Source organism: Salvelinus sp. IW2-2015, linkage group LG7 (assembly GCF_002910315.2).
Source record: "Salvelinus sp. IW2-2015 linkage group LG7, ASM291031v2, whole genome shotgun sequence".
NCBI classification, from domain to species: Eukaryota; Metazoa; Chordata; class Actinopteri; order Salmoniformes; family Salmonidae; genus Salvelinus; species Salvelinus sp. IW2-2015.
This window is the reverse complement of record NC_036847.1, coordinates 15,293,663-15,306,853: the sequence shown is the minus strand read 5'-3', so window position 1 is coordinate 15,306,853 and position 13,191 is coordinate 15,293,663. Positions and strand designations below refer to the sequence as shown.

General features: G+C 42.5%; 1 protein-coding gene across 1 annotated transcript in view; it reads right to left on the bottom strand.

Moving 5' to 3' along the window:
* The window catches only part of LOC111966931 (plexin A3-like), a 143,128-nt gene extending 134,688 nt beyond the window's left edge, over window positions 1–8,440 (bottom strand). The window contains 2 exon segments of the mRNA XM_070444325.1: window positions 673–1,942; window positions 8,270–8,440. Coding sequence (XP_070300426.1) covers window positions 673–1,857 — 1,185 coding nt within the window. The 5' untranslated portion in view covers window positions 1,858–1,942; window positions 8,270–8,440.
* Between the last annotated feature and the right edge of the window lie 4,751 nt (window positions 8,441–13,191).

Here is a 13,191-nt window from a genome sequence, read left to right as displayed (position 1 = left end):
AATGTTATCAATTCCCTCTGAGTAAGACTGGAGAATATATGTAAGGATAACCGCACAAACTTCGGTGAATGTAGATGCTTCTGAAGCTGAGAAAAATCTGTTGGCGTGTGGGAAGAGTCTGACTTTCGGGAAATGGCAGTTAAAGGCAAGTACACTAAATTTAGCCTACCAATCGCCAAACGCCTATTTTGACCCAATCACTATCTCTTAAAAGTAAGTTAGTATATACTCCAGTTTCTAACATTCTCTATTAAATGGGCTTTACAATTATATGTGATTCAATGTAGAGAGCTCTTGAAATGATGGATGTATGTCCATTTAAAAGTGCTTAAAATGAATGAAATGTTAATGTCGGTAGTATGATCAACTAAATAGAATATACATTTACATTAAGTTATTGACATTTTGACATTTACTTTTTGAAAGTACTCATATTAAAGTACCAAAACAACCAAAAATCTCAAAATGTATAAGTAAATGCAAAAATCTCTGGTGCCTGGCTTTAAATGTTTCAATATATTCATAGGGCATTTGGGTTATTTAAGTTAATGAGGTATGGATGAAATATGCAAGTAAACCCAGCAGAATATTGCCTTCGGGGCTGGGGCCTGAGGCTGGATAGAAGTACTTCATTTGAAGTGGAATTACTAAAAAGAAATGGTGATGACTCACCGTGTTGATGCAGGGTAGCTCCTTGTTGAGCAGCCAGGGCAGGGACAGCTTGCCTTCCCCACGGTAGCACGACTTGATCCTCTCCCTCATGGCCAGGTTGATCTGATGCAGGGTAAAGAGACACAGGACTGTTTCCCGAGGCGGATTGGCCCGGTTCTTCTGGCCTTGGGAGAACACCACAAACAGCACATCCTCGTCCTCAGACAGCCCCAAGGCCTGGGCCAGCATCCGACCTGGACGGTGCTTGTAGGCAGACTGGACCAGCCGGTACTCCACCCCATCCTTGGTGCAACCCAGGGGGAACTCCACATAAGAATAGAACTCGGTGTCATTGGAACACATCCGCACTATCTTGGAGGTGAAGAACTTTTCACCGGTGGCATCCATCTGGGTGAGCTGTGTGTCCAGCTGCAACGTCAGGAAATAGATGTAGGTACGGCTGGAGAATCCATACACGTAGTAAATGTCAAACGCCGGGTAGAGGGACAGAGTGTCGGAGGGTATCTTGATTTGTGATGACACAAACTCGTCCTGGTAGACCAGACTGAACATGTTAACACTCTCTTCATCAGTGACTAGTTTACGGCTGGACAGGGTAGGGAAATACTCTGACTTGCCATCGATGGCTGCCCCGATAAACAGCCGGCTGCCCCCCTTCTTCTCATTCTTCCACTTCCCTTCTGTTCTGTCAACCACCACTCCTGCCATGCCGTCGGCCTCCCTGGCTCCAGAGAGGTAATGCTCCTTGCGGTGGTGGGGCTCTCCCAGCTTGAAGAGGTCCTCCAGCCGCAGGAACTGACACACACCCTGCCAGATGCTTCCACATGCTACCAGGCGGTTGCCAGCGTAATCAACCAGCAGCAACTTGTTGACGTTGTCAGAGGACTCCAGTTTATGTGCACAAGCTCGGACGCTGGGAGGGGGGTAACATTTGGCGTTGTCATCCACGGGGCCAGTCATGTGTGAACGCAGCTCTGTTAGGTTGGCAGACAGCTTATAGACCCGGTTCACTGCTCCCACATAGACCTCTCCCGTCCGACTGTGCACTGTGAGATGAGTGAGGCTTGTGTCTGTGACCCTGTAGGTGCCTGTCTCAGMGGGAAGCTTGGTCGGGGCCATAGGGAATGCATTTTCGGTCCCAGATTGTAGAAAAAGGAAAAATATCACCAGCCATTTGGGTGTCATGATTGAGATCTTTTGGTGGTGGGAATAGAGCTCGTCACGTGAGCTTATTGCAGTCCTTGTCCGTCTCAGCTTCAGTGGTTCATGTCTGAAATGAAAAAGAGATGTTGGTTAGGATAGGATAGTATTTATTTACCTTTATTTCAACAGGGAAGTTATATTGAGACGAAAGTGACTTTTACAAATGAGGCCTGAACAATAAAAAACAAGCACATACAACAGGCAATGGATTGTATGCACAAGTAAATAGCGTCCGCTCTTCAAAGTTTAATGGGCTTCATGCACTCCAAAAATTAATTCGCGGGAGAAAAAGCACATTCAAGGAGTTGGTGAACTCCTCACTGTAGTCCATTTTGAGGTATTAATGACTAAATGTGCGAGTCAGCCACTGAGACAGTTGTGTGTGTGAGGGAGGTTTAGGGGAGTGTATTGATCGTAGGGCTTCTGCTGGTGCCAGGGATTGTCACTCCCGCTCCCTTCACTCAATGGATTGCTAATAAACTTTTACAGCCATCACCAACACTAATCCAGAGCACATTTGTTAATTAGAAAGTATCGCTACTAAGAAAAGAGAACGTGACGACAACAGAAGATACACAAATGTACAGGGGTAAATTACACCAAGATGTCTGTGCTGCGATATATTAGAAGCCGACCACAGGATAAAGCTCTTGTGCTCAGTGGTTCAAACATCACTCCACTGCTCAGCCCCCCCCCCCCATTGATCAGAGCTGCCGGTATGCAGGAGGCTCAACAGCCTGGGGTAGGACTGAGATAGGAAGTAGGAACACAGAAAGAATGGGCCTTTAGCCATCTGACACATTTCAGCAGTTTGGGGTTTCAGGTATTAGCAGCACACAGACAGCACCTCTAGCTCCTACGCTACTTTGTTCTCTGGGTGAGGTGTGCACGATACTCTGTCGTCAGCTCATTTAGTGTGTCCACAGTGTTTGGTGAGTTTTGATATTGACGTTAACTCACAATAATAACAGTAGCTTTGTTAGGTTGCTGTGAGGGTAAAGATCTTTGAAGACATGTCTCTGACCTCACTGATTATGAGTCATCATGAAGTAGTTACAGAGAGGGCATGAAAAAACAGGAACTCATCACAAATCCAATCATCCATGTAATAGTGTTTTTCCAGAAAATAATTGTGTCTTACTAGCATTAACTACTCTCCTTTAATGCATTTTATGCCACATTCAACAACAGTTGGGGATATCAAATCCTTTGTTTCGCAAATAGATGCACGCCAAAATAGCACTTCTATCAAAACTGATTACCTTCATTGTGAGAAATGATTTATTTGTGCTCACAGGTCTAAATGGATACGCATGGATAAGAATGGCATTGCAAGACCTCTCCTAGTGATAGTCTCGTGTGAAAAGTGAGATTTTCCCATGTTTTTTTCTCTTTCATCCACCCATACAACTGATGACAATGACGATGCTTCATGAATACAGAGAATGGATAGAATCATTCCCCCTGCAAAGATCAGTGCAACACTTTCTCATTAGCAGCCACTATTTGAAAAATCTGCCCCTGAGTGTTTTAAGTTTCATAACAAATGGTAGAATGTTTCAATGAATACAAAATATCTATCCGCTGCAAAAATGCTCATGGACAGATAGGAAAAATGTACTGCAAAAGAGAAATTCTGAAGATAGCGCATGCACCCTTCCCTTACACGTCTGTGACTCAACAAAGCCCTCACGAAGTTCTGAAACAGAATAGGTGAGGCCACTTGCTGCCTTTAAATTCAGCGCAAAACCCCCAATCATTGTCCATTGTAATACAATGCTGTATTGTAGTACATTTTCTGACTTGTGGAATACTATTGAGCAGCAGTCACAATGATTTCATTACCACAGAAGAGAGAGGAACACTGGTGCCATTTAAAGCTGAATGCCCTAGCAGAAAATCAGGACCTGGAATCTCAGAATTCTAAAGCAGGGATGGTGCTACGGCTGAATTGAAAAGCAGACTCCAATGATTGACTTAAATAACAACTGTAAAGAACATATGAAACCTCAGCGGGAAATAAGACCAGAGAGAGAGAGAGAGAGAAAGACAGAGAGAGAAAGAGATAGAGTGTGTGTGTGTGTGTGTGTGGGTGTGTAACTATTAACCACCCGAGAGTAAGCTCATTTGACAGTGATTAGGTTTAGTTGAAGACTTACTAGTGTGGAACATATCCTATGGGTTTGTGATGCGATATGTAATAAGCTATAGATTCACTAGGCTATTACTCAATACCTACCAATGGCTTTGTTCAGGTCTAAGACATTATAAGAACAGATCGCACCCAATATTGCACTATTCTGATACGTAATAAAAATTAACAAGCAAGTTCAGGTTATGTGTAGTGCAATTCCAAGGCTCAGACAGCCCAACTCCACTCTTTCTCCATTATACCATTATTTACCTGAACGTCTATCTACTAGTGTAGTTGGATAAGATGAAGGATGGAGGGGATGAGAACATCAGAATCATCCTTAAATACTGACTGGCTGCTGCTGCCTGCCTGCCATCAAACTCAATATCCTTTAGAGGAGGAGATGGGAGGGGGCCATGTTTTTAGATGAATGGTTAGGAATGGAAAGAGTCTGTCGAGTGTCTGTGAAACGTGAACTCAAAGAAGCAATCAGTGCAAACACAATTTCACTTAATCAAGGACTCTGAAAACACCACTCTCTTTTCACTCGTACTTCTCTAATGAGGGTCAACAGAGCTTGATAAAAAAAAAGAATTGCTCTCTTTGCTAAATTAAAGATGCTGTACACTCATGGCTACAGATGACCAATACCAAGAATCTATTTGAGAGGTTCATTTCAAAAGCACTCACCCCTGCTCAACTTTTAAAAGTTCACATATGGGTCCGTTGGCCTCTTACTTCGTACAGTAAACTACTGCAGGGTGGCAGGTAGCCTCATGGTTAAGAGTTTTGGGTCAGTAACCGAAAGGTCGCTGTTTCCAATCCCCAAACCGACTAGGTTAAAAATCTGTCAATATGCCCTTGAGCAAGGCGCTTAACCCTAATTGCTCTGGATAAGTGCGTCTGCTAAAGGATTTAAATGTCAGATTGAGTAGGACCACCAAGATCTTTCCTTTTATAATCAAGTCATATTTTTGCCATAAAAATGTATATGTATTGGGACGAATACAGCATACATTTATTTTGAGATTGCCTGCAATGACAACAAGCTCAGTCCGATGATGCTGTGACACACCGCCCCAGACCGTGACGGACCCTCCACCTCCAAATCGATCCCGCTCCAGAGTACAGGCCTCGGTGTAACGCTAATTCCTTCGACGATAAACGCGAATCCGACTATCACCCCTGGTGAGACAAAACCGCGACTTGTCAGTGAAAAGCACTTTTTGCCAGTCCTCTCTGGTCCAGCGACGGTGGGTTTGTGCCCATAGGCGACGTTGTTGCCGGTGATGTCTGGTGAGGACCTGCCTTACAACAGGCCTACAAGCCCTCAGTCCAGCCTCTCTCAGCCTATTGCGGACAGTCTGAGCACTGATGGAGGGATTGTGCATTCCTGGTGTAACTCTGGCAGTTGTTGTTGCCATCCTGTACCTGTCCCGCAGATGTGATGTTCGGATGTACCGATCCTGTGCAGGTGTTGTTACACGTGGTCTGCCACTGCGAGGACGATCAGCTGTCCGTCCTGTCTCCCTGTAGCGCTGTCTTAGGCGTCTCACAGTACGGACATTGCAATTTATTGCCCTGGTCACATCTGCAGTCCTCATGCCTCCTTGCAGCATGCCTAAGGCACGTTCACGCAGATGAGCAGGGACCCTGGGCATCTTTCTTTTGGTGTCCTAAGATTCATAACTGTGACCTTAATTGCCTACCGGCTGTAAGCTGTTAGTGTCTTAACGACCGTTCCACAGGTGCATGTTCATTAATTGTTTATGGTTCATTGAACAAGCATGAGAAACAGTGCTTAAACCCTTTACAATGAAGATCTGTGAAGTTATTTGGATTTTTACCAATTATCTTTGAAAGACAGGGTCCTGAAAAAGGGACGTTTCTTGTTTTGTTGAGTTTAAGTCCATTACATCAGTGGATAAAGGAGCTCATAGGGGACAAACGAAGGAAGTCAAAGAGTCATCTGATTGTTTCCTCTTTCTGTTATTTTAGTACTGTTTATCATCCTGTAGGACTGGAGGGTCAGTAGTTCCCTCTCCATTTTCTCTCTATTACAGCAGAAATGAGAACAGGAATCCTGGCTGAGACACTGGCCCAATGTTGTTCATTATGAACCCAAACCAATCCCCAAAGACCACTCACTTGCATAAAGGAAACAAACTTATTGCACAGCTTATTACACAGTACCATAAACTAAACTAAGGAACAACAAGGGTAAAGAATGGCTAATACACTGCATAGGCAGATAGTGGTATGGAAAACCAGTGTGTGTTCCCATTAGGATGTTTCCTTTAGTCTTTGGTCAGACAATTAAGAAATTGGTACCATTACTTTATCCATTAGAATTTCAAAGATAAAGCTTACACATGGTGTCCACATTGTGAGTGTGGCTTTAACACATTAGGTAACTATTAGGTCAATCTATTAGAGGTTGCTCAATGTTTTTCTGCTCTACTTGTTGCCTATCATTTGTAACCACATAGGGTGTTTCCTTTAAAGCCATTCCCTGGCTGTTACCTTTGGGAAGAGAGAGAAAGAAATTACCTACCCAGGAAAAAGAAAAACAAAAGATGTCATTAAAGATAAAAGCTAAGTGTGTTACCTCCATGGCAGAGCAGGAGCAGACCATGGAGAGGATGATATTAAACTGAGAAACGGCTTGCAGACAGAAGCTATAACCAATGTCTGTGACTCTCCTTGCCAACTAAGCCTGGACCTTACTTAGCCAATGATATCATGAAACTCTAATGCCCCTTGTATACAATGACAAATACAGGATAGAATCTTGCTTTGGTGATTTCAAGATCCCATGTCTGAACTGGTTGACCACATCTGCCCTCTGGTATAGATGAGCCAATAGGTTTTGAGGTATGCAAATGAGTTTATTAGGTGTTCCATAGCCTTTATTTCACCAACAATTTTCCCATTTATGAGTGTTAGCTGTAGCTTAGAGGAATAGGCTCAAGCACTAACAGTTTCATTCAAACTCATTCATACAGGGAGGGTAAAGTGAGGGTGAAAGAAGGGTGAAGGCCGGTCCCTCCATTAGTTTCTTTCCTTATAATCTCATATTATCTGGATTAGTCTAAAAACTGGCATTATTCTGCTGTGCTGACATTAAAAGACAACCAGACATCAGACAAGTGCTTGTTTGTGCAAATATTTTGTGGCACATGAACAGGACGGCCCTTGTGTTGGCCCTGTATTAATTGCAACCTCCCTATAACCTATGGTTTAAACATAATTTTCGTCAACAGTGGCTATAATTTTAATTGTTAAAATACACATTGTATCGTCTGCAGTTTCCTCCCTTGTGAAAACCGTCAATATTTCATAGGGATGAAATAGGCTACGTGATTTGAAATTGCATTGTGAAGAAATCCATTGTCTTACTAATTGAGAAGGACATTTGAGGCAATGGGGAGCCTATTAGATTATAGTTATTCACAGAAGGGAATGTGTTTCTAATTCGCGTCCACATTTTCTGATCACAAATGCGAAGTCACGTGACAATATTTCACAGGAGCTGTTACAGATGTATCAGGCAATAGTAACCTGTGTGAAAACAACCCGAAGACGAATACACCCTGTTCGTGTAGCAGCCAGGTAATCCAATTGGCAGGTCCGGCTTGGAAGACTATTGTAGTCACATAAAAAGCGCAGATTCCCAATTTAATAACATTAATCTGCCAAATTAAACCTTAACGTTGACATTCAACCTATATAATAGTCTACTGTGTTTTGGCTTAATCAACTCTCTAGGAAAATAACCTACCCATGATGTTATCAGATATTTGCAGATGTTGGATAATAATTAATGTGTCGTTTTGTAAATAAGAAAATGAACTATGTATGAAGACCAGGGTGTTCCCATGTTAATTTCAATGAAATATATGGCAAATCGATCTGTTTTTCAATCAGATAAATAATGTTTTTAACGCCCCCTTTGTTCTGAATGGAACGGCGTCGTCTCCTTGTATCACACACTATGCTACACACCCAGGCAAAGCCCGCACGCATCCTTTCAAAAGGCATGATAAAACTAAAACATGCAGTCCTACTGACGATTGCTTATGAATATGTTATAATCACATTCAAGATACAAACTGCATGGTGTTCTAAAAGCCATATAAAGCCCCGTCATGGTTTAAAAAAAAACATGCTTCGGAATAAAACGTTTTAACGTTGTTCTTTCTCACCAGCATCGGCATCGTGAGATGAGATCGGCAATGAAACACGGGCTCGTGGACCTACCTGTATTTAAAGTGCAACAGTTACATCCACAACCACGTACAGTTCTTTACCCCGCGGTAATCACATAGGCCTATAATTATTTGTTAATTAATTCTGTGCAAAAATCCTCGAAATAAACCAGCAGGGAATTCACTGCTTGAATCGCATGACAGTCTCTAACCATTAGGAATAGTCTTGCTTTCTTCAGGAGGAGAAAGGTTTGGGTAGCAATCCCTTTATGGAACGTACCACTTTCAACAAGGGGATTGAAACTCACTGTTGTTCAATAAACCATAGAATAAGAACAAATACGATTGCTACACTGAGTTACGAACGAACTATTACATCTATTTAATTACAATACACAGTTTTTCTTCACTTTTGGTCTCTATTTATTAGAATGATATATGGTCACATTTGGCATGTGCTTAAATCTATCCTAGTACCCTATTTGGAACAGGCTCGCCCATAATTTAGTATTTTTCTACCAAACCCAGTCCCAGAAGTTAGGGAGAAGGATGGATTTCCAAGGCGGATGGAGATGTTTGCTACAATATGACGACGAGATACATGAATGAATGATACATATGTTGCAGATAAATTAGTCTAAACTCTCTCACGTGGAAATAATTGTTAGACCTGATCTGTGACTGTCTCCAGGTTATGACTTCAAGGGACTTTCTGTGCTTCAACTAAAGCAAAATGTAACTCATATTATCAGTCATTTTAACTCTGCAGAGTAACCAATCAATATTTTTATACAGATCTCTTGGAACTGGACAATGTGTTGTTTATAAACATTTATAACTGATACATTAAATGTTTAAATTACAGATGAATAAGAAAAAAAGTAGGATACAATTTCATAAACCCAATGGTTATTTCCTCTAATTACCTGGCTCCATCTGCACCTTTGTTTAAGACACTCAATACCATGTCTATTTATGACATTAATGTATGCCAATTATGCACTTTCATCTACTAATACTCATACCTCCCAGACAGTTTACCTAAAACCTTCAATGGATGCTTTGTTAGACTAGTCAAGGATCATATCACCTCTACCTTACTTGTCACCCTAGACCCACTTAAATTTGCTTACCGCCCCAATAGGTCCACAGACGATGCAATCGCCATCACACTGCCCTATCCCATCTGGACAAGAGGAATACCTATGTAAGAATGATGTTCATTGACTACAGCTCAGAATTAAACACCATAGTACCTCATCATTAAGCTTGAGGCCCTGGGTCTCAACCCTATCCTGTGCAATTGGGTCCTGGACTTACTGACGGGCCGCCCCCAGGTGGTGAAGGTAGGAAACAACATCTCCACTTTGCTGATCCTCAACACTGGGGCCCCACAAGGGTGCGTGCTCAGCCCCGTCCTGTACTCCCTGTTCACCCATGACTGCGTGGCCATGCACGCCTCTAACTCAATCATCAGGTTTACAGACGACACAACAGTAGTAGGTTTGATTACCAACAACGACGAGGCTCTCGGAGTGTGGTTTCAGGAAAATAACCTCTCACTCAACGTCAACAAAACAAAGGAGATGATCGTGGACTTCAGGAAACAGCAGAGGGAGCACCCCCCTATCCCCATCGAGTGGACAGCAGTGGAGAAGGTGGAAAGGTTTAAGTTCCTCGGCGTACACATCACGGACAAACTGAAATGGTCCACCCACACAGGCAGTGTGGTGAAGAAGGCGCAACAGAGCCTCTTGAACCTCAGAAGGCTGAATAGATTTGGCCTGTCACATAAGACCCTCACAAACTATTACAGATGCACAATTGAGAGCATCTTGTCGGGATGTATCACTGCCTGGTACGGCAACTGCACCGCCCACAACCTCAGGGCTCTCCATAGGGTGGTGCGGTCTGCACAACGCATCACCAGGGGCAAATTATCTGCCCTCCAGGACACCTACAGCACCCGATGTCACAGGAAGGTCAAAAAGATCATCAAGGACAACAACCACCCGAGCCACTGCCTGTTCATCCGGCTACCATCCAGAAGGCGATGTCAGTACATGTGCATCAATCCTGGGACCAAGAGAGTGAAAAACAACTTCTATCTCAAGGCCATCAGACTGTTAAACAGCCATCACTAGCACAGGGAGGCTGCTGCCTACCTACAGACTTGAAATCATTGGCCACTTAAATAAATGGAACACTAGTCACTTGAATAATGTCTACATATCTTGCGTTACCCATCTCATACAGTTGAAGTCGGAAGTTTACATACACCTTAGCCAAATACATTTTAACTCAGTTTTTCACAATTCCTGACATTTAATCCTAGTACAAATGCCCTGTTTTAGGTCAGTTAGGATCACCACTTTATTTTAAGAATGTGAAATGTCAGAATAATAGTAGAGAGAATGATTTATTTCAGCTTTTATTTCTTTCATCACATTCCCAGTGGGTCAGAAGTTTACATACACTCAATTAATATTTAGTATCATTGCCTTTAAATTGTTTAACTTGGGTCAAACGTTTCGGGAAGCCTTCCACAAGCTTCCCACAATAAGTTGGGTGAATTTTGGCCCATTACTCCTGACAGAGCTGGTGTAACCGAATCAAGTTTGTAGGCGTCCTTGCTCGTGCAGGCTTTTTCAGTTCTGCCCACAATTTTTTTTTATGGGATTGAGGTCAGGGCTTTGTGATGGCCACTCCAATACCTTGACTATGTTGTGCTTAAGCCATTTTGCCACAACTTTGGAAGTATGCTTGGGGTCATTGTCCATTTGGAAGACCCATTTCCTACCAAGCTTTAACTTCCTGACTGATGTCTTGAGATGTTGCTTCAATATATCCACATAATTGTCTTTCCTCATGAAGCCATCTATTTTGTGAAGTGCACCAGTCCCTCCTGCAGCAAAGCACCCCACAACATGATGCTGCCACCCCCGTGCTTCACGGTTGGGATGGTGTTCTTCGGCTTGCAAGCATACCCCTTTTTCCTCCAAACATAACGATGGTCATTATGGCCAAACAGTTCTATTTTTGTTTCATCAGACCAGAGGACATTTCTCCAAAAAGTCCGGTCTTTGTGCCCATGTGCAGTTGCAAACCGTAGCCTGGCTTTTTTATGGCGGTTTTGTAGCAGTGGCTTCTTCTTTGCTGAGCGGCCTTTCAGGTTATGCCGATATAGGACTCGTTTTATTGTGGATATCGATACTTTTGTACCTGTTTCTTCCAGCATCTTCACATGGTCCTTTGCTGTTGTTCTGGGATTGATTTGCACTTTTCAAAGTACGTTCATCTCTCGGAGACAGAACGCGTCTCTTTCCTGAGCGGTAGGACGGCTGCGTGGTCCCATGGTGTTTATACTTGCGTATTATTGTTTGTACAGATGAACGTGGTACCTTCAGGCGTTTGGAAATTGCTCCCAAGGATGAACCAGACTTGTGGAGGTCTACAATTTTTTTTCTGAGGTCTTGACTGATTTCTTTTGATTCTCCCATGATGTCAAGCAAAGAGGCACTGAGTTTGAAGGTAGGCCTTGAAAAACATCCACAGGCACACCTCCAATTGACTCAAATGATGTCAATTAGCCTATCAGAAGCTTCTAAAGCCAAGATATCATTTTATGTAATTTTCCAAGCTGTTTAAAGGCACAGTCAACTTAGTGTATGTAAACTTCTGACCCACTGGAATTGTGATACAGTGAATTTCAGTGAAATAATCTGTCTGTAAACAATTGTTGGAAAACGTTCTTGTGTCATGCACAAAGTAGATGTCCTAACTGACTTGCCAAAACTATAGTTTGTTAACAAGAAATTTGTGGAGTGGTTGAAAGACGAATTTTAACGACTCCAACGTAAGTGTATGTAAACTTCCGACTTCAACTGTGTGCATATACTGTATCCTATACTATTCTACTGTATCTTATTCTATGCTGCTCTGACATTGCTCGTCCATATATTTTTATATTCTTATTCCTGTCTGTGCAATGAACTGCAACGCTCCCCATTCAACCTGACAGAGCTTGAGAGGATATGCAGAGAAGAATGGGAGAAACTCCCCAAGTACAGGTGTGCAAAGCTTGTAGCGTCAATCCCAAGAAGACTCAAGGCTGTAATCGCTGCCAGAGGTGCTTCAACAAAGCACTGAGTAAAGGGTCTGAATACTTATGTCAATTATATATTTCAGTTTTAGATTTTTTATAATTGTGCAACAAGTTTTTGCTTTGTCATTATGGGGTATTGTGTGTAGATTGATGAGGGAAAAAAACAATTGAATCCATTTTAGAATAAGGCTGTAACGTAGTAAAATGTGAAAAAAGTCAAGCGGTAAGAAAACTTTCCGAATGCACTGTACAATTATTTTAGAGTACCGTTTGCCCTGAACAGCGTAAATATATAAGAAATAATTAATGCAAGGCTATTCTGATTCTGCAGTATGCACCTTATGTATGGGAGTCATAACCTATCAATGATGTCGTCTGTCCTTCACCAGTGATGAGGTTTGATGTCAACCACCAGTCAGCAGCAAAGCTTATTCAAATCATGTGGCCTGTTTAGGAGAAATGACACCTGCAATCCCCCACTGCACTAAACACAAATTCAGCTAAAGTACATTAGGTGTCTCCACAAACTACTTTTCTTTGTTGTGGTTTAAATTAATAGCATTGGATGCATTTCCATTTGTCAACATACAGAGTATACCAAACATTAGGAACACCTTCCTAATGTTGAGTTGCCCCCCCACTTTTTGCCCTCAGAACAGTCTCAATTCATCAGGGCATGGACTCTACAATGTGTCGAAAGCGTTCCACAGGGATGGATGCTGGTTCATGATGACTCCAATGCTTCCCACAGTTGTTTTAAGTTGGCTGGATGTCCTTTGAGTGGTGAACCATTATTGATAGACATGGGAAACTGTTGAGCGTGAAAAACCCAGCAGGATTGCAGTTCTTGACACAAACCAGAGAGCTTG